The 22,567-nt window shown below is 41.1% G+C and overlaps 1 protein-coding gene across 1 annotated transcript in view; it reads left to right on the forward strand.

The window, feature by feature from the left end:
* The first annotated feature begins 2,805 nt into the window (after positions 1-2,805).
* Positions 2,806-22,567, forward strand: part of LOC113468311 — a 42,957-nt gene continuing 23,195 nt past the window's right edge. The window contains exons 1-4 of the mRNA XM_026825118.1: positions 2,806-2,872; positions 6,193-7,076; positions 7,423-7,432; positions 7,880-8,019. Of these exons, the coding sequence (XP_026680919.1) occupies positions 2,828-2,872; positions 6,193-7,076; positions 7,423-7,432; positions 7,880-8,019 (1,079 nt within the window). The 5' untranslated portion in view covers positions 2,806-2,827. The remainder of the gene's footprint in view (positions 2,873-6,192; positions 7,077-7,422; positions 7,433-7,879; positions 8,020-22,567) is intronic.

The following is a 22,567-nucleotide window of genomic DNA, read 5'->3' on the forward strand; positions in this document are numbered from 1 at the left end:
CTTCTCTCCCTTTTCCTTCCCTTCTCTCCCTTTTCCTTCCCTTCTCTCTCTTTTCCTTCCCTTCTCTCCCTTTTCCTTCCCTTCTCTCCCTTTTCCTTCCCTTCTCTCTCTTTTCCTTCCCTTCTCCCCCATTTCCTTCCCTTCTCCCCCATTTGCTTCCCTTCTCTCTCTTTTCCTTCCCTTCTCCCCCATTTCCTTCCCTTCTCTCCCTTTTCCTTCCCTTCTCTCCCATTTCCTTCCCTTCTCTCCCTTTTCCTTCCCTTCTCTCCCTTTTCCTTCCCTTCTTTCCCTTTTCCTTCCCTTCTCTCCTATTTCCTTCCCTTCTCTCCCTTTTCCTTCCCTTCTCTCCCTTTTCCTTCCCTTCTCTCCCATTTGCTTCCCTTCTCTCTCTTTTCCTTCCCTTCTCCCCCATTTCCTTCCCTTCTCCCCCATTTGCTTCCCTTCTCTCTCTTTTCCTTCCCTTCTCCCCCATTTCCTTCCCTTCTCCCCCATTTGCTTCCCTTCTCTCTCTTTTCCTTCCCTTCTCCCCCATTTCCTTCCCTTCTCCCCCATTTGCTTCCCTTCTCTCTCTTTTCCTTCCCTTCTCCCCCATTTCCTTCCCTTCTCCCCCATTTGCTTCCCTTCTCTCTCTTTTCCTTCCCTTCTCCCCCATTTCCTTCCCTTCTCCCCCATTTGCTTCCCTTCTCTCTCTTTTCCTTCCCTTCTCCCCCATTTCCTTCCCTTCTCCCCCATTTGCTTCCCTTCTCTCTCTTTTCCTTCCCTTCTCCCCCATTTCCTTCCCTTCTCCCCCATTTGCTTCCCTTCTCTCTCTTTTCCTTCCCTTCTCCCCCATTTCCTTCCCTTCTCCCCCATTTGCTTCCCTTCTCTCTCTTTTCCTTCCCTTCTCCCCCATTTCCTTCCCTTCTCCCCCATTTGCTTCCCTTCTCTCTCTTTTCCTTCCCTTCTCCCCCATTTCCTTCCCTTCTCCCCCATTTGCTTCCCTTCTCTCTCTTTTCCTTCCCTTCTCCCCCATTTCCTTCCCTTCTCCCCCATTTGCTTCCCTTCTCTCTCTTTTCCTTCCCTTCTCCCCCATTTCCTTCCCTTCTCCCCCATTTGCTTCCCTTCTCTCTCTTTTCCTTCCCTTCTCCCCCATTTCCTTCCCTTCTCCCCCATTTGCTTCCCTTCTCTCTCTTTTCCTTCCCTTCTCCCCCATTTCCTTCCCTTCTCCCCCATTTGCTTCCCTTCTCTCTCTTTTCCTTCCCTTCTCCCCCATTTCCTTCCCTTCTCCCCCATTTGCTTCCCTTCTCTCTCTTTTCCTTCCCTTCTCCCCCATTTCCTTCCCTTCTCCCCCATTTGCTTCCCTTCTCTCTCTTTTCCTTCCCTTCTCCCCCATTTCCTTCCCTTCTCCCCCATTTGCTTCCCTTCTCTCTCTTTTCCTTCCCTTCTCCCCCATTTCCTTCCCTTCTCCCCCATTTGCTTCCCTTCTCTCTCTTTTCCTTCCCTTCTCCCCCATTTCCTTCCCTTCTCCCCCATTTGCTTCCCTTCTCTCTCTTTTCCTTCTCTACTCGTACACCTTATCTACATTTTTTTCTTATTCCCACAGAAAATGCCTACTTATGCTGTACCTATATAAAATGTAACTGAGAATACCTACTTAGTCAACGTATTGTTTCATAAATTATAAAACATTTCAATCAATAATTACTCATTACTCAATCACCTAAAATTAACACTTTGCAGATTTCAATTTTTTAATTGATGATAAGTAAATGTAATTAAGAGCTCGTACTTTTACTTTCCTTAACCTGTTATTATACGTGTGTAAGTAAATACATATAAGTATAGGACAGTTTTATTATGTCCTTGACCCATTGCTAAACGAAATTGGATTGATATTTTTATTATGCTTAACCCGTTAAGTGTCCGTTGGTCGTTTGTATCGAGGAACACTCGCCGTTCACGTGTTAATTGTGCTCTGTGCCACTGATGGATCATGGTGTACCGTTGAGGATATGCTGAAGAGACCCCGTGCAGGTTGCTGTCAGCAAAACGGATCTACGAGGCAGCGACACGAGTAGCGCCCAACATCACAGGTAAGCACCCAACATGACTAATAAGCGCCCAACGTCATAGGTAAGAGCCCAACATCACAGGTAAGCGCCCAAAGCTCACAAGGTCATAGGTAGGTGCCCAAAGCCATAGGTAAGCGCCCAAAGCCATAGGTAAGCTCCCAACATCACTGGTAAGCGCCCAAAGTCATAGGTAAGCGCCCAACATCAGAGGTAAGCGCCCAAAGTCATAGGTAAGAGCTCAAAATCACAGGTAAGCGTCCTAAGTCATAGGTAAAAGTCCAACAACAAAGGGAAAGGCCCAACATCACAGGTAAGCGCCCTAAGTCATAGGTAAGAGCCCAACACCGTAGGAAAGCGCAAGCGCCCAAAAATGCATAGGGATTTTTCCGTCCCACGCTGGACAAGAGCCCAACATCACTGGTAAGCGCCCAAAGCCATAGGTAAGCGCCCAACATCAGAGGTAAGCGCCCTAAGTCATAGGTAAAAGTCCAACAACAAAGGGAAAGGCCCAACATCACAAGTAAGCATCCTAAGTCATAGGTAAGAGCCCAACACCGTAGGAAAGCGCAAGCGCCCAAAAATGCATAAGGATTTTTCCGTCCCACGCTGGACAAGATGTGCATTTACCTACTAAATAGGATTGTCTTTCTTTGGATTCATTTTGGCTCATTCATAGAAAAGGGTTATTGTTGTAGGTACTAATAGGTACCTAAGCTGTTTGAGAGCTACATTATCACGTGTGTTGTTTCAGATGTCTTGACAACCGGTTGGAGAGGATGAATGGCTGCGAGGATGAGTACATAAGACGCGAACGATTACTCCTCTCCCACTTTTCATTGTAACGTAACCACCGGGGAAGGAGGGACAGTCAGGAGACGGAATAAAATATTAAACCTCACCGCGGCTTGCCTGTATCAATTGAAAACAAAAGGACAGAAAGGGAACGAGTAGGGGGCAGAGATTTCCAGGAAAAGGGAAAATAGGAATGAAAGAACGAGAATGAAATGGAATTGATAGAATAAAATGAATAGGTATTAGCTACTCGCGAAAGAACGAGAATGAAATAGAATTGATAGAATAAAATGAATAGGTATTAGCTACTCGTGCAATAGAAATTGAGGTGGAAATAATACATTTTTCATTTTACAGAAATATTACATTTTTCTTCATCCCACAGAAAATGGCTACTTATGCTGTATATAAAATGTAACTGAGAATACCTACTTAGTCAACGTATTGTTTCATAAAGTATAAAACATTTCAATCAATAATTACTCAATCACTTAAAATTAACACTTTGCAGATTTCAATTTTTTAATTGATGATAAGTAAATGTAATTAAGAGCTCGTACTTTTACTTTCCTTAACCTGTTATTATACGTGTGTAAGTAAGTACATATAAGTATAGGACAGTTTTATTATGTCCTTAACCCATTGCTAAACGAAATTGGATTAATATTTTTATTATGCTTAACCCGTTAAGTGTCCGTTGGTCGTTTGTATCGAGGAACACTCGCCGTTCACGTGTTAATTGTGTTCTGTGTTAATAGTATGTCCTATTTCTTAGTGGATGTGTCTAAATGCCCTCACGTTACTGTCGGTTTTAGGTGGATCCAAAATCTCTTTACTCCAGGGCCTATAGGCCATTGAAGTTTCAATAATAGACAGACCATGGTTTTAAGTACCTATGACGATAGTTTTTAGTATTTTGACACTTTGTTTGAAACTTTTGAAAGTCAACAAAAGTTTAACTTAATGATCTACTAATTAAAGAACTGTTTATACCTACCTACAGTGTGACCCAGAAGAAGTGGACCACACGAAAACTTTAATAATCTCTTTGTATCAAGGACTTTGACATCTCCACTAATTCTCTTGACATCGCCACTAATTTGATAAAACACGGCATGCAGGAGGTTTGACATCTCCACTAATATCAAAACATGTGTTGGAAATTAGTATCACCGCACTATACATGGGGAGAATTGACATCTCCACCAATTCTCTTAGGTTTCATAAAACACGACATTTTATCATGGGGAGTTCTGACATCTCCACTAATATCAGAAGATGTGTTAGGACTGATAGAATCACCGCACTATACATGGGGAGTTTTGACATCTCCACTAATATCAGAAGATGTGTTAGGATGTTAGGAATGTTAGAATCACTGCACTATACAATCTATACATGGGCATTGGGGAGGTTTGGCATCTCCACTAATATCATCAGATGTGTTAAAATATTACCTTAAAGTAAATTTCAACATCTCCACTGATATCCGAAAGATGTTAGAATCACTGCACTATACATGGGGATTGGGGAGGTTTGGCATCTCCACTAATATCATCAGATGTGTTAAAATATTACCTTAAAGTAAATTTCAACACCTCCACTGATATCTGCAGATATTAAGTTAAAATCACCTCAGGGTTAATGGGAGTTTTGTCATCACCACTAAACCACTAATATCAACGTAAGCGTTAATATGGCCCCACGATACATGGGAGTTTTTACATCTCCACTAATGAAGTTATACTTTTCGTCCTCTGATATCCGCAGATATTATGTTAAAATCACCTCAGGGTTAGTGGGACTTTTGTCATCACCACTAATATCAACGTAAGCGTTAATATGGCCCCACGATACATGGGAGTTTTTACATCTCCACTAATGAAGTTATACTTTTCGTCCTGAACCGATCTTACTTATACAGATTTAATTAAAGACGCGTAGACCTTTGTTACCTCTATAATAAAAGACCAAACTAAATTTCCAGAGAGTAGCTTTCTAGAGAGATAGAAAGATTTCACAGAGATAACTAAGTACCTACATATATGTAGTTACAGAGTCATACAATGTCTAATTTTACCATCTCCTCTTTCCAACAGAAAAATGGAAGAAACGGACTCAGCGTTTAATTAGAAAGGGGGATTTTTACGTGAAAATTCCGGAATTTTATTCGGGGAAAAGTGTTGTAAAAAGAGGAAAGATGCTGCAAGCTTTTCCTGATCTTTATTGTCTTCCTTCGTACACCTTAAAATGTTCTATTTTTTAGACAATTACATTATACTCCTTGGTATAATTAAAATTAATAGCTAGCAATTTCCGTTCTGTTTATTCGTCCCTTTCCCGTGTCCCTCCCATTTTGATTTTTCCCTTGCTTCTGTCCCTTTTCCTTCCCTTCTCTCCCTTTTCCTTCCCTTCTCTCCCTTTTCCTTCCCTTCTCTCCCTTTTCCTTCCCTTCTCTCCCTTTTCCTTCCCTTCTCTCCCTTTTCCTTCCCTTCTCTCCCATTTCCTTCCCTTCTCCCCCATTTCCTTCCCTTCTCCCCCATTTCCTTTCCTTCTCTCCCTTTTCCTTCCCTTCTCTCCCATTTCCTTCCCTTCTCTCCCTTTTCCTTCTACTTCTGTCCCTTTTCCTTCCCTTCTGTCCCTTTTCCCTCCCTTCTCTCCCATTTCCTTCCCTTCTCTCCCATTTCCTTCCCTTCTCTCCCTTTTCCTTCCCTTCTCTCCCCTTCTCTCCCTTTTCCTTCCCTTCTCTCCCTTTTCCTTCCCTTCTCTCCCTTTTCCTTCCCTTCTCTCCCTTTTCCTTCCCTTCTCTCTCTTTTCCTTCCCTTCTCTCGCATTTCCTTCCCTTCTCTCCCTTTTCCTTCCCTTCTCTCCCGTTTCCTTCCTCTCCCACTTTTCATTGTAACGTAACCACCGGGGAAGGAGGGACAGTCAGGAGACGGAAGTTTCCTTCCTCTCCCACTTTTCATTGTAACGTAACCACCGGGGAAGGAGGGACAGTCAGGAGACGGAAAAGTCCAACAACAAAGGGAAAGGCCCAACATCATCACAGGTAAGCGTCCTAAGTCATAGGTAAGAGCCCAACACCGTAGGAAAGCGCAAGCGCCCAAAAATGCATAGGGATTTTTCCGTCCCACGCTGGACAAGATGTGCATTTACCTACTAAATAGGATTGTCTTTCTTTGGATTCATTTTGGCTCATTCATAGAAAAGGGTTATTGTTGTAGGTACTAGGTACCTAAGCTGTTTGAGAGCTACATTATCACGTGTGTGTTGTTTCAGATGTCTTGACAACCGGTTGGAGAGGATGAATGGCTGCGAGGATGAGTACATAAGACGCGAACGATTACTCCTCCATCACTCCTACGTCAATGTTCCCAACACTCAGTTCACTTACACGCCCCCTGCCCCTCCCCCTCAGAACCCTCACAACCTCCCTCGCTACAACACTGACCGCTATATTGCCCCTCCCCCTCCGGCCCCGGCCCCCTCTAATTCCTTCTCCACCCTTAACAACAGGTACTCGGACCGGTACTTCACTGACCGCTACCTCCCCAATGAGAACAGATACCTGTATGAGAGATATGAGAAGTATCTGCCGACTGATAGGTACACACCAATCCCGAACAACGACCGCTATGCTAGTCTAGACCGTCACCACACACACAGTCACACGTCACACCATGGCCACGGCACGTCACAGCACAACACCACAGATCCTTACTTGAGACGAGACCTTGGCTATCATCACCACTTCCGATTACCCCCACCTAGTAACTACTCCACGTTCCGACGGCATCATAACAACTATGCCACCTATAATCCTTCACGTACTGTACGCTGCTGTCCTGGTGTGTACAATGCCACCTCCTCCTCTCCTATCTCCTCCACGAGGCGCTCCTCCTCCGCTTCCATACGCTCTGTCAATTCCACCTCCAACACCTTGTCCCAAACCATGCCTACCCCCAACATCCCAGTCGTTCTGCAGAGCCCCAACAACAACTCCAGTGGGAATGTCGAATACGTTGGCTCCTCTGGAGGACGGTTTGTCTCTACAACACCTCCGCTGCCGCGATGTAACAGTATCAATGAGGTAGCACAAGACTTGGATGCGGCAGGAGCCAACGCACTCTCCCTGTGCTGTGCTGCCAGGAAGTCGCAGCAGTTAACATCGCCGCAGAATATCAACGCATTCAGTCCGCTCACTACACCGCATAGTAATTCTTCAAACACGTGGTAAGTCCTTATTATCTTTCTTACTTTAGAAAATCGCAGCAGTTAACATCACCGCAGAATATCAACGCATTCAGTCCGCTCACTACACCGCATAGTAAACCTCACCGCGGCTTGCCTGTATCAATTGAAAACAAAAGGACAGAAAGGGAACGAGTAGGGGGCAGAGATTTCCAGGAAAAGGGAAAATAGGAATGAAAGAACGAGAATGAAATGGAATTGATAGAATAAAATGAATAGGTATTAGCTACTCGTGCAATAGAAATTGAGGTGGAAATAATACATTTTTCTCGATACATAGATATTACATAATTCTCTTTTCATCGTTGGATATTTTACCTTTCTATAGGATCGACTTTGTACCCATGTAATCGGTATATTTAGGACAGGAGAAAAAGCACTATAATTTCTAGTGATAGGTATAAAAGATACCTCTATCAGTTTTCTATTATTCCTACTCGTGGGCCTTGATTAAGTTCTAGGTAATTCTGGCATAAGACCCCTAACACCGCTGTCAGTAGATAGTAGGTACCTACTTGCTATATCACATTAATTTATTTTATTGATATCCCTATTAGATTCATTTGAATATGAAAATCCGTAGCATTAGCTGTTCGTCCTATAAAAGGTTCATGCTATTTCTTACTTTTTCTTAGTGCGCGGCCACAAGTGAAAAAGGGTTGAAAAAAGTGAAATAGATCGGGTCCATTATTTTCAGCGAGGGGGGCATTTCGATTTTTGAACAAGGCGCAAAATGAGCTTGATCCGGCCCTGCAAACATTAAATTACATGTCGTAGGTACCTAGGTACCTAATTTGGATGCGGCAGGAGCCAACACGCTGTCCCTGTGCTGTGCTGCTAGAAAATCGCAGCAGTTAACATCACCGCAGAATATCAACGCATTCAGTCCGCTCACTACACCGCATAGTAATTCTTCAAACACGTGGTAAGTCCTTATTATCTTTCTTACTTTTTCTTAGTGCGCGGCCACAAGTGAAAAAGGGTTGAAAAAAGTGAAATAGATCGGGTCCATTATTTTCAGCGAGGGGGGCATTTCGATTTTTGAACAAGGCGCAAAATGAGCTTGATCCGGCCCTGCAAACATTAAATTACATGTCGTAGGTACCTAGGTACCTAACTCCGCTCCGTTTGTAGGTATTTCAGAGTAATGCATGTTGCGTCACAACAGTTTAACGGCGGTATCTGCTAAAAACAAAATGGCCGAGTTTCGAGCTTCACTTTTGGTTCAAGATTTTTCACTCACATTCTACCTCTTTGTGAAATTTTGGTACCGCGAAAATTCAAAATTAGAAAAATAATTTTCTCAAAAATGGACGCAAATACCTCCGCTCCGTTTGTAGGTATTTCAGAGTAATGCGTGTTGCGTCACAACAGTTTAACGGCGGTATCTGCTAAAAACAAAATGGCCGAGTTTCGAGCTTCACTTTTGGTTCAAGATTTTTCAGTTTTCACTCACATTCTACCTCTTTGTGAAATTTTGGTACCGCGAAAATTCAAAATTAGAAAAATAATTTTCTCAAAAATGGACGCAAAATTTTTGGTTTTTGGTATGTTGAATTTTTCGTTTTTAAAAGTGAATTTCCAGGTAAATAAATTAGGAAATTAGTTAAATCAGTGAACAGTGATTGGGAATATCCGACAAATAATGTATCATGCACATCTTTGGGCACTGATTAAGTCTGGTAAGTTTGATTTTTTCCTCCACTAATGAAGATTTTTGGTACCTAACCATTGTTCTTCGGGATTTTCATTGTCTCCAAACACCAAAAAGTGTTTTCATTTCATTGTTTTCAAGATTTAGATAAAGCTTCAATGCTTCAGTCGTTAAAAAGACAGCAATAGACTGCTAGACAATAGATCCTTGTCAAAACTGAAATACCTATGGCCTATGGCCTTGAAAGTTTTTTTTTTATCTGGGTTAAGGGACTTTTGTTGATGGGATATCTAACGATTAACTTGCTCTTGCACATCAGGTTTTATCCTTAACAGATAAGGTTTGTTCTTGGAACAGCTGGCTTTCTTCTATCCTGTTCTTCTCTCTTTATCTCCATATTGTTTAATTACATTTCTTTATTTATTTATTTTTTAAAAGGTTTGATAAAGGGAACTGTAACTGCTGAGGTCTTATTTAATTGTCCTTAAATCAAAGAGAGAAGGAAGACAGGATAAGAGAAAGCCAGCTGTTCCAAGAACAAACCTTATACTTTTAGGATAAAATCCACCTTAGGTGGGAATTGAACCCACAACCTAGTGCTTTGAAGGCAGACCTGCTACCCACCAAGCTAACTAGGCTGGCTTTACTGCACCTTTACTTAATGTTATTTGTGGTTTGGCATTACCCTCCTTTAGTTAAGTAACTCTTGTCTCTCCTCTCCACAAACATGTCAAAACTTTAACTAGTAGCTTGTAATAGACTTGATCTTTATTAATAAAGCTGTTCGTCAGTCTTCCCCCACAGACCATAAAAACTAGAATTCAGCCAACAAAGTTGTCCTGTAACAGCCAGTGAGCTCTATCAATAAAGATCCAGTCTATTACAAGGTACTAAACAAACCATGTCAGAAATTAGCTAACCATCAGATGTTCTATCCTGTCCTTCTCTCTTTATCTCCATATTGTTTAATTACATTTTTTATTTATTTATTTTTCAAAAGGTTTGATAAAGGGAATTGTAACTGCTAAGCTCTTTAATTGTCCTTAAATCAAAGAGAGAAGGAAGACAGGATAAGAGAAAGCCAGCTGTTCCAAGAACAAACCTTATACTTTTAGGATAAAATCCACCTTAGGTGGGAATTGAACCCACAACCTAGTGCTTTGAAGGCAGACCTGCTACCCATCAAGCTAACTAGGCTGGCTTTACTGCACCTTTACTTACTTAATATTATTTGTGGTTTGGCATTACCCTCCTTTAACCTACCCCTCCATAGCTAAGTAACTCTTGTCTCTCCTCTCCACAAACATGTCAAAACTTTAACTAGTAGCTTGTAATAGACTTGATCTTTATTAATAAAGCTCACTGGCTCTTACACAACAACTGTACGTCAGTCCTCCCCCACAGATCATAAAAACTATAGAATTCAGCCAACAAAGTAGTCGTGTAACAGCCAGTGAGCTCTATCAATAAAGATCCAGTCTATTACAAGGTGCTAAACAAACCATGTCAGAAATTAGCTAACTATCAGATAAAATAAGGAGATGAAAAAAATGCTAATTAGGTATACTGACATTGACAACTCTGTATTTGACATCATCACAATCAGTGCCCTATAACACCAAAGTGAGGAAAAGAATTTACGATTCCATATTTCGATCTAATTCGTCCAAATTCAAAATTCTGCTTTTCCATTGGCTATTACACTTGTAAGATACTTTTCCATACTTTGGTAGGTATACCTACTGACATTGACAACTCTGTATTTGACATCATCACAATCAGTGCCCTATAACACCAAAGTATGGAAAAGTATTTACAATTCCATACTTTGATCTAATTCGTTCTCATTCAAAATTCTACTTTTCCATTGGCTATTACACTTGTAAGATACTTTTCCATACTTTGGTGATATGAGGCACAGACTGTATGGTATGACCTAATAAAGTAGAATTACCAAGAATTCTAGATATTAGATACCTATGCATAAATTGTAATATTTACCTACAGTTCTTTATACAGCAAGATGTATGGTATGACTAATAAAGTAGAATTACCAAGAATTCTAGATATTAGATACCTATGCATAAATTGTAATATTTACCTACAGTTCTTTATACAGCAAGAACTGTATGGTATGACTAATAAAGTAGAATTACCTACCTAGAATTCTAGATATTAGATACCTATGCATAAATTGTAATATTTACCTACAGTTCTTTATACAGCAAGAAACTATTTGTACCTTATCTAATGACTCAAGGCCATGGTGTATTGTATTGGCATGGTATGTTTAATTTCTGTATCACTCAGCACTGAGTAGGTATTTACCTATACCTACCTAGTATGGCCTACTAATAGGTAACATAAATCAAACAATGAGGTACTTAATTGAACAAACAAAACGTGTTCTTGATGATTTTTATTTAGGTTGTCCTGGTTGTCTCTCTATCAATCTGTTTGTAAGTTTGTCTCACCATACGGTTTGTCTGATTTTGATGTAATTGATTTTTATTTAGGTTGTCCTGGTTGTCTCTCTATCAATCTGTTTGTAAGTTTGTCTCACCATACCTCTGGAACGGTTTGTCTGATTTTGATGTAATTTGGTGAATTTGTTCATTACAAAAAGGAAAATTTTCCATTAAATTTTGAACTTGATCGGACCTAATTTTTATTTAGGTTGTCCTGGTTGTCTCTCTATCAATCTGTTTGTAAGTTTGTCTCACCATACGGTTTGTCTGATTTTGATGTAATTTGGTGAATTTGTTCATTACAAAAAGAAAAATTTTCCATCAAATTTTGAACTTGATCGGACCTCTGGGGGCTCCATAAAGGCTTTTTTTGTGAGTAACTTCTATAGTTGAATGATCCACTGGTAAATTCTTCAAACTGAATTGATCACAAGGGACAAGGTTAACCTTTTATCCTTGAGAAATGGAGTATGTCTAAAGACTAGTAAAAACATGTGTTTGTTCTAATCCACTCAAACCCTATAGCGATCGGACCTCTGAGGGCTCCATAAGGGCTTTTTTGTGAGTAACTTCTATAGTTGAATGATCCACTGGTAAATTCTTCAAACTGAATTGATCACAAGGGAGAAGGTTAACCTTTTATCCTTGAGAAATGGAGTATGTCTAAAGACTAGTAAAAACATGTGTTTGTTCTAATCCACTCAAACCCTATAGCAGGGTATTGGATACCATGGCCTCTTTGTGAACAGCTGTTTGAGGGAAATTACCACTTTTGACTTTTCTTCCTGTTCCCAAAAGACAAACTCACCATTTTTTCTTCTTTTACCACACTCAATAGAAGAAAGATATTTTGAAACCTTATTTTCAATTTGAGATCTAGCAATTAAGTCTCATTTTCCAATACAATGAGGTAAAGAGAGCACTTTTCAAAACCCATTGTTTGTCTGAAACCAGCAAGTAATTATTGTCAAAACCTCTTTGTGAACAGCTGTTTGAGGGAAATTACCACTTTTGATTTTTCTTCCTGTTCCCAAAAGACAAACTCACCATTTTTTCTTCTTTTACCACACTCAATAGAAGAAAGATATTTTGAAAACTTATTTTCAATTTGAGATCTAGCAACTAAGTCTCATTTTCCAATACAATGAGGTAAAGAGAGCACTTTTCAAAACCCATTGTTTGTCTGAAACCAGCAAGTAATTATTGTCAAACAGGAAAACAATCATTATACACTTTTTTCTATTTTCCTTTTTTTTCTGCAACGAAAAAAAATGGGGGAGACAAAAGGTAACGATTACAAAAAGATCAAAAAGAATATTGTATAAATAGTAATGGTTTTTGAACAGCAGTCATTACTTCTTGCGGAAAAGAGTCTGGTCATTTTCAAAAGCTTGCTCTCTGGAAACAGTGTTTCTTTGTTTTGCCTTTGTCAGCAATACCTAACTAATTTGAGTATGTACATAACTTAAACCCCAATTTTTTAAGGGGTAGGCGGTAATCACATAGACAGCTCGATGCATACTTCTATGTCGCTACAAAAAGATCAAAAAGAATATTGTATAAATAGTAATGGTTTTTGAACAGCAGTCATTACTTCTTGCGGAAAAGAGTTTGGTCATTTTCAAAAGCTTGCTCTCTGGAGACAGTGTTTCCTTGTTTTGTCTTTGTCAGCAAAACCTACTTAATTTGAGTATGTACATAACTTAAACCCCAATTTTTTAAGGGGTAGGCGGTAATCACATAGACAGCTCGATGCATACTTCTATGTCGAGGCTAAAAATCTTAGCAGTTCTACTGTTACTTTAACCCTTTGGTGACAATGTAAACTACAGTTTAAATCGGTCACCAAAGGGTTAAACCCATTGAAAAATCACTTGGATATAAGTAGGTACTTTTTAAGAAAACTTAATACTACAGTGCACGACATCAGCACAAGATTTACAAATTATAAATTATACACTCAAATCATAATAATTATGAGTCCTCCCTCTATGGCGGTACTTTTTAAGAAAACTTAATAGATACTACAGTGCACGACATCAGCACAAGATTTACAAATTATAAATTATACACTCAAATCATAATAATTATGAGTCCTCCCTCTATGGCCCCCTTACCATGGTCTGTCGAACACACCATACACAGATCGCCCTGTTGTGTACACTAGTGACTAGTCACTAGACCCAGCGACTTTATTGCACAAAGTTCCACTTGGCAACTCCGCATCGAAAAGTAGAAAGTGCAGCTGAAGTCCAGGGGGGTCGGGAGGAGACAGTGAGATCTGGCAACACCTCCCTTCATGTTGTTTTCCATTTTCCAAGTTTAGAGGAAAAGTTTTCCAAAGTTTCGCTCCTAAGCAGTCTGTTTAGCCTTTATGCGATGTTCTCCTGGTATGTGAAAGACTTCATTAACAATAAATGGGCGGACCCCTGTTTTCCATTTTCCAAGTTTAGAGGAAAAGTTTTCCGAAGTTTCGCTCCTAAGCAGTCTGTTTAGCCTTTATGCTATGTTCTCCTGGTATGTGAAAGACTTCATTAACAATAAATGGGCGGACCCTTTGCGAGTATCTAAAATATATACAGCCCCTTGTGTAACTGACTGACTGACTGACTGACTGACTCACTCACTCATACTAATTCTAACCCACTTCTAGATGAGAATTGACATCTCCACCAATTCTCTTAGGTTTCATTAAACACGACATTTTATCATGCGGGAGTTTTGACATCTCCACTAATATCAGAAGATGTGTTAGGACTGTTAGAATCACCGCACTATACATGGGGAGAATTGACATCTCCACCAATTCTCTTAGGTTTCATTAAACACGACATTTTATCATGCGGGAGTTTTGACATCTCCACTAATATCAGAAGATGTGTAAAGATGTTAGAATCACTGCACTATACATGGGGATTGGGGAGGTTTGGCATCTCCACTAATATCATCAGATGTGTTAAAATATTTTTTTATGGTTCAGTAGACTGTATAACTCGCTGAGAATAAGGGCTGCTTCGTGGTCTCCAGATCGATCGATCTCCAAATTTAATGAGCAAATTTACATTTATGCCGAATGTCAATAATATGTCAAAATTCACTCAAAATATACGAGACCTTGGTTAGACTGCGAGATTAAAGGGACTTTTCAGTCCTATCCCTGCAGGATAAACAAGGTACCTATATTCTAAAATAAATGCAAATAATCATCGGTATAATTATTTAGAAAAGAATCGCCACAAATTAAAATATAAATTTCAAAAGACAATTGAGATTCGACATTCAACTAAAGAAAGTTTGGTGAGCTTTCGGGAATACTCAGATTCCCATCGTCAGACATCGTCAGATACATCGCCACTAATTTGATAAAACACGGCATGCAGGAGGTTTGACATCTCCACTTATATCAAGACATGTGTTGGAAATTAGTATCACCGCACTATACATGGGGAGAATTGACATCTCCACCAATTCTCTTAGGTTTCATTAAACACGACATTTTATCATGCGGGAGTTTTGACATCTCCACTAATATCAGAAGATGTGTTAGGACTGTTAGAATCACCGCACTATACATGGGGAGTTCTCTCCCTTTTCCTTCCCTTCTCTCTCTTTTCCTTCCCTTCTCTCCCTTTTCCTTCCCTTCTCTCTCTTTTCCTTCCCTTCTCTCCCTTTTCCTTCCCTTCTCTCTCTTTTCCTTCCCTTCTCTCCCTTTTCCTTCCCTTCTCTCTCTTTTCCTTCCCTTCTCTCCCTTTTCCTTCCCTTCTCTCTCTTTTCCTTCCCTTCTCTCCCTTTTCCTTCCCTTCTCTCTCTTTTCCTTCCCTTCTCTCCCTTTTCCTTCCCTTCTCTCTCTTTTCCTTCCCTTCTCTCCCTTTTCCTTCCCTTCTCTCTCTTTTCCTTCCCTTCTCTCCCTTTTCCTTCCCTTCTCTCTCTTTTCCTTCCCTTCTCTCCCTTTTCCTTCCCTTCTCTCTCTTTTCCTTCCCTTCTCTCCCTTTTCCTTCCCTTCTCTCTCTTTTCCTTCCCTTCTCTCCCTTTTCCTTCCCTTCTCTCTCTTTTCCTTCCCTTCTCTCCCTTTTCCTTCCCTTCTCTCTCTTTTCCTTCCCTTCTCTCCCTTTTCCTTCCCTTCTCTCTCTTTTCCTTCCCTTCTCTCCCTTTTCCTTCCCTTCTCTCTCTTTTCCTTCCCTTCTCTCCCTTTTCCTTCCCTTCTCTCTCTTTTCCTTCCCTTCTCTCCCTTTTCCTTCCCTTCTCTCTCTTTTCCTTCCCTTCTCTCCCTTTTCCTTCCCTTCTCTCTCTTTTCCTTCCCTTCTCTCCCTTTTCCTTCCCTTCTCTCTCTTTTCCTTCCCTTCTCTCCCTTTTCCTTCCCTTCTCTCTCTTTTCCTTCCCTTCTCTCCCTTTTCCTTCCCTTCTCTCTCTTTTCCTTCCCTTCTCTCCCTTTTCCTTCCCTTCTCTCTCTTTTCCTTCCCTTCTCTCCCTTTTCCTTCCCTTCTCTCTCTTTTCCTTCCCTTCTCTCCCTTTTCCTTCCCTTCTCTCTCTTTTCCTTCCCTTCTCTCCCTTTTCCTTCCCTTCTCTCTCTTTTCCTTCCCTTCTCTCCCTTTTCCTTCCCTTCTCTCTCTTTTCCTTCCCTTCTCTCCCTTTTCCTTCCCTTCTCTCTCTTTTCCTTCCCTTCTCTCCCTTTTCCTTCCCTTCTCTCTCTTTTCCTTCCCTTCTCTCCCTTTTCCTTCCCTTCTCTCTCTTTTCCTTCCCTTCTCTCCCTTTTCCTTCCCTTCTCTCTCTTTTCCTTCCCTTCTCTCCCTTTTCCTTCCCTTCTCTCTCTTTTCCTTCCCTTCTCTCCCTTTTCCTTCCCTTCTCTCTCTTTTCCTTCCCTTCTCTCCCTTTTCCTTCCCTTCTCTCTCTTTTCCTTCCCTTCTCTCCCTTTTCCTTCCCTTCTCTCTCTTTTCCTTCCCTTCTCTCCCTTTTCCTTCCCTTCTCTCTCTTTTCCTTCCCTTCTCTCCCTTTTCCTTCCCTTCTCTCTCTTTTCCTTCCCTTCTCTCCCTTTTCCTTCCCTTCTCTCTCTTTTCCTTCCCTTCTCTCCCTTTTCCTTCCCTTCTCTCTCTTTTCCTTCCCTTCTCTCCCTTTTCCTTCCCTTCTCTCTCTTTTCCTTCCCTTCTCTCCCTTTTCCTTCCCTTCTCTCTCTTTTCCTTCCCTTCTCTCCCTTTTCCTTCCCTTCTCTCTCTTTTCCTTCCCTTCTCTCCCTTTTCCTTCCCTTCTCTCTCTTTTCCTTCCCTTCTCTCCCTTTTCCTTCCCTTCTCTCTCTTTTCCTTCCCTTCTCTCCCTTTTCCTTCCCTTCTCTCTCTTTTCCTTCCCTTCTCTCCCTTTTCCTTCCCTTCTCTCTCTTTTCCTTCCCTTCTCTCCCTTTTCCTTCCCTTCTCTCTCTTTTCCTTCCCTTCTCTCCCTTTTCCTTCCCTTCTCTCTCTTTTCCTTCCCTTCTCTCCCTTTTCCTTCCCTTCTCTCTCTTTTCCTTCCCTTCTCTCCCTTTTCCTTCCCTTCTCTCTCTTTTCCTTCCCTTCTCTCCCTTTTCCTTCCCTTCTCTCTCTTTTCCTTCCCTTCTCTCCCTTTTCCTTCCCTTCTCTCCCTTTTCCTTCCCTTCTCTCCCTTTTCCTTCCCTTCTCTCTCTTTTCCTTCCCTTCTCTCCCTTTTCCTTCCCTTCTCTCTCTTTTCCTTCCCTTCTCTCTCTTTTCCTTCCCTTCTCTCTCTTTTCCTTCCCTTCTCTCTCTTTTCCTTCCCTTCTCTCTCTTTTCCTTCCCTTCTCTCTCTTTTCCTTCCCTTCTCTCTCTTTTCCTTCCCTTCTCTCTCTTTTCCTTCCCTTCTCTCTCTTTTCCTTCCCTTCTCTCTCTTTTCCTTCCCTTCTCTCTCTTTTCCTTCCCTTCTCTCTCTTTTCCTTCCCTTCTCTCCCATTTCCTTCCCTTCTCTCCCGTTTCCTTCCCTTCTCTCTCTTTTCCTTCCCTTCTCTCTCTTTTCCTTCCCTTCTCTCCCATTTCCTTCCCTTCTCTCCCATTTCCTTCCCTTCTCTCCCATTTCCCTCCCTTCTCTCCCTTTTCCTTCCCTTCTCTCCCATTTCCTTCCCTTCTCTCCCATTTCCTTCCCTTCTCTCCCATTTCCTTCCCTTCTCTCCCGTTTCCTTCCCTTCTCTCCCTTTTCCTTCCCTTCTCTCCCTTTTCCTTCCCTTCTCTCCCATTTCCTTCCCTTCTCTCCCGTTTCCTTCCCTTCTCTCCCTTTTCCCTCCCTTCTCTCCCTTTTCCTTCCCTTCTCTCCCATTTCCTTCCCTTCTCTCCCATTTCCTTCCCTTCTCTCCCATTTCCTTCCTTCTTTCAATTACCTTATACCTCAGTACTTGTCAGAATACACCTTTGCTTTATTCTTCTGATGTCTGTAATCTGGGAAACGAACCCGGGACCTTCTGCATGGCAAGCGCAGGCATTTCGGGATCCCATATCTATTTAAGAAGATTAGAACACACCTATTGTTTTGAAATCGTGTCCCCGAATTTTCCTCTCTGAATGAAAATCTATTTTGGGATTTGGGTTATCTTCCAAATATTACTCGCACGTGATTTATCTTTATTCTTCTGATGTCTGTAATCTGGGAAACGAACCCGGGACCTTCTGCATGGCAAGCGCAGGCATTTCGGGATCCCATATCTATTTAAGAAGATTAGAACACACCTATTGTTTTGAAATTGTGTCCCCGAATTTTCCTCTCTGAATGAAAATCTATTTTGGGATTTGGGTTATCTTCCAAATATTACTCGCACATGATTTATCAGCTCGTGTGAGCTACACTCGAATGCAGAAAATTTGGGAGCAGTTTGTTTTTCCAATTTTCTATTCCTTTAGTCAGCCTATACTTATACCTTGGAAGGTATTGCGCCTTCCTTGTAAGCGCTAAGTCGCGGGGTCGATTCCTGCTCCCCGTTTATTCTAAACAGATGAAGTCGTTCTCGGAACAGCTGGCTTTCTCCTATCCTGTCCTCTCTTTCTCTTTAACTTTGGGACGATGAGACCTCCCTTGCTAGTCTTTTTTTTACGCTTTATTTGTAGTGGCAGGATTCTCCTAACGGAGCTCTTCCACCCAACCACTTGCTACAGGTTACTTGGTCCCTCTAGTGATTTATCAGCTCGTGTGAGCTACACTCGAATGCAGAAAATTTGGGAGCAGTTTGTTTTTCCAATTTTCTATTCCTTTAGTCAGCCTATGTCTATACCTTGGAAGGTATTGCGCCTTCCTCGTAAGCGCTAAGTCGCGGGGTCGATTCCTGCTCCCCGTTTATTCTAAACAGATGAAGTCGTTCTCGGAACAGCTGGCTTTCGCCTATCCTGTCCTCTCTTTCTCTTTAACTTTGGGACGATGAGACCTCCCTTGCTAGTCTTTTTTTTTACGCTTTATTTGTAGTGGCAGGATTCTCCTAACGGAGCTCTTCCACCCAACCACTTGCTACAGGTTACTTCAGCCTATACCTATACCTTGGAAGGTATTGCGCCTTCCTTGTAAGCGCTAAGGCGCGGGGTCGATTCCTGCTTCCAGTTTATTCTAAACAGATGAAGTCGTTCTCGGAATAGCTGGCTTTCTCCTATCCTGTCCTCTCTCTCTCTTTAATTTTGGGACGATGAGACCTCCCTTGCTAGTCTTTTTTTACGCTTTATTTATAGTGGCAGGATTCTCCTAACGGAGCTCTTCCACCCAACCACTTGCTACAGGTTACTTGGGTCCCTCTATTAAAAACGCTTTTTATGCAAAGCTCTACACATATTATTGTCTTCAAGTGACCGTTTTCTAGTTGGGTCCATTTCATTGTAAATATTGTTTGTACCTCCCGAATTTTCGTCACGTGAGTATATCATGTCATTGGAAGACGGTCCCTCTATTAAAAACGCTTTTTATGCAAAGCTATACACATATTATTGTCTTCAAGTGACCGTTTTCTAGTATTCTAGTTTTCTAGTTGGGTCCATTTCATTGTAAATATTGTTTGTACCTCCCGAATTTTCGTCACGTGAGTATATCATGTCATTGGAAGACGGCAAATATTGTTTGTTCCGAAGTACCTCCCGAATTTTCGTCACGTGAGTATATCATGTCATTGGAAGACGGGAGATGTCAGTTTAATTCTAATGTGATGTCTCTCTAACTATCACTTGATTCAATTATTATCTTTGTCACATTGTTCCTGTCAGTATAGATATGTAGCTAAGGACTTTACTTACCCTGTCAACGGTATGAGATTGCATTGTCATTAAAGTCAGTATTCCTATAGAATATGCATATGCATTATCATTATACTTCATTGAGTAACAGAAAGCCCACGTACTTATAGGCCAGGACCAGAATAGATCAGTTGCGCTTACTTGTGTGATGTTTCAAAGTCATAGAGCAGGAAAAATGAGGACCAACGGAATTTTTCTTTTTCTTCGGGACTTTACTTACCCTGTCAACGGTATGAGATTGCGTTGTCATTAAAGTCAGTAATGTCAGTATTCCTGTAGAAGTGTAGAATATGCATATGCATTATCATTATACTTCATTGAGTAACAGAAAGCCCACGTACTTATAGGCCAGGACCAGGATTACAGTGCACTTCGTTGTTGTTTTTGTTGTAGCTTTAGCCGATTGGTGATGGCAGAATAAAGAAAATAAAAGGTATCTTCTTTGTCAGAAATTGTCAGCCATTCGAAGAAGCTTAACCCATTCTTTAGGACCCTAAGCCTCTGAGTGGACTTTTTGTGTTTGTCTTTGTCAGCCATACATCGGGATAATGATCTATCTCTATTCTCGATTTCATTTTAAAGCATTGCACGCCGCCAATGCAGTGAAGCAGAAGTGAGATTAGAGGAAAGAGGAGTACAATGAGGGGAAAGAAAGGTAGGTGGCACGGCCAATGCAGTGAAGCAGAAGTAATATTAGAGGAAAGAGGATTGTAATGAGGGGAAAGAAAGGTAGGTACTATGAAGTGAATAAAAGGCGGGGTACAAAATTGATTTCTAATCTTTTTTGCGGGATAATGATCTCTATTCTCTAGCCATGTTTAATTGGCTCGTCCTGAACCACATTCAACCATCTTAAGTTTGTTTATAGTCCTCAGTCGTGTAGTGGTTAGGAGCGGTGGACTTCGCATCTGGAGGTTGGTGGTTCCAGTCGAGGTAAGTCATATAATTCTTCGAGGTATGTGATGTGGGGGAGGACATTTGTGACAGCTTTTTTTTAAGAGGTTTGACAGAGGGAACGGTAACTATGGTCTTATCGTCCCGAAATCGAAGAGAGAAGGAAGACAGGATAGGAGAAAGCCAGCCGTTCCGAAAACGAACAGATTCCCATCAGGGAACCATCTTAAGTTTGTCTATAGTCCTCAGTCGTGTAGTGGTTAGGAGCGGTGGACTTCGCATCTGGAGGTTGGTGATTCCAGTCGAGGTCAAGTCATGTAATTCTTCGAGGCATATGATGTGGGGGAGGACATTTGTGACAGCTTTTTTTAAAGAGGTTTGACAGAGGGAACGGTAACTATGGTCTTATCGTCCGAAATCGAAGAGAGAAGGAAGACAGGATAGGAGAAAGCCAGCCGTTCCGAGAACGAACATTATCCCATCAGGCCTTTTTCTCTCTATTCATTGCTTTCCTCTCCTCTACTCATTCCTTTTTCCTCCTGCGCTTCAACTCTACCTCCCTCAACTCTCCTATTTCCCTCGTCTATCCTATTTCTTCCCCGTTTTCTTCTCTTTCATCAAATATATTCATCTCTTTTTCTCTTCTCTTGTACACAGATATATCTGCAGAATGCCTCTCTCTTTAATGTGTACCTTGCTTTGCTCAACCCTTTCTGTGTACCACCTCCACATCTATCTCTGTATGCTTATCTCTTTTCTTTTTCCTATTCCGTCCTTTCTACCTCCTCCATCTCTTCTCTTTTTCCTATCTCAGGGTTTATACCTACGCGACCTAGAAAAACTGGAAAAGCTGGAAAAGTCATGGAATCTGAAAATTGGTCAAAAAGTCATGGAAAATCGTGAAAATTTAAAGAAACCCTGGAAAAGTCATGGAATTCTCCACCCGGTCAAAAATTAAAAATATTCAAATTAAATATCAAACATTTCCGAAAAACGGCTTGCGGCGCATTCCCTATCATATTCATTGACGTTCTGCATATTGCATATTTTATTTAACTGAAGGGGTAATCTTACTGATTTTTAAGTACATCCGCCCCCTAATTTTCTGGAAATTTCATGGAAATTTTCTGGAGAAGTCATGGAATTTCATTCCGAAGAAAGTGTATAAACCCTGTATCTCTTCGTTTCTTCCAGCTCGCTTCTCTTTTGCCATTTCCTGATCGTCATTCTTCCTGATTCCATTGTCTATCCATGATTTTGTTTTGTTTGCGTTTTCCATGTGTCATGAATGCGGATGCAAGATTATTGTTATTTTTGCGCTCGGCACGTCTCTTGTGGGATTCTTCTGTATGTGGGGGATTTATTAATTTCCAAAGCCCATTAAGAAGGCTGCAGTGCAATGTCGTGGGATTTTCCAAAGGGGAACCCATTGGTATAAGTAAGGCCATCGGCTTTAACAAACGCTCTACATTTATCACTGCGACCTGGTTATTTCTTTTGTGAAAGAGCAAGCTATAAATCCATATTATACTGACAGTATGCCGATCTGCTGGTGGTCTTAGAACACAGGTTGGGATACTCACTTACTATTTATCAGCATTTACAGTCTCTTACTGTAAATGCTGATAAATAGTAAGGGCCGTATCCAGGATTTTATTAAGGGGGAGAAGGGGGGAGAGCCCAAACGGTGATGTACCGATTTGAGGTTTGGGGGATGCTCCAAATTTTTGGAGTCTGGCCTACAGTAAATGAGAAATTTAGGCAGGCTCGCTCTAAATACGGCCCTGGTAAGAAGTTAGGAGACTAGTAGAGGGGATGAGAAATCGTAAAAAGGAACTGATCCTGTGCTTCCCTTAAGTTCAATGGAATTCACGCCACTGATGCATGTTTGGATTTACGTATATGCTCTTCATATTTGGATATATAGATGTATTTATATGTATGCTCTACTTTTAGCAAAGGATTTTAATGTTTCTAAGTGGTGAAAACTTTCGCGTGGGAACGGATTTTACTATGACACAGACCATATGAGTCTAATGTAGCAGTTGTTTTAATTGCTGAAGAAATAAAATAAGGAAAGTAATCAAAATGAAACACTATTTTTTAACAGTTAAAAAATGCTTGTCTCATTTTGAGAGAGATTCATCAGCAAGAAATGGGTGTTGTTGGTGTTCTTGTTGTGCTTGAAAATAAAAATAAAATAAATGTCACAAATAAAAT

This window comes from Diaphorina citri, unplaced genomic scaffold (genome assembly GCF_000475195.1).
Source record: "Diaphorina citri unplaced genomic scaffold, Diaci psyllid genome assembly version 1.1 scaffold701, whole genome shotgun sequence".
Classification (NCBI taxonomy): Eukaryota; Metazoa; Arthropoda; class Insecta; order Hemiptera; family Psyllidae; genus Diaphorina; species Diaphorina citri.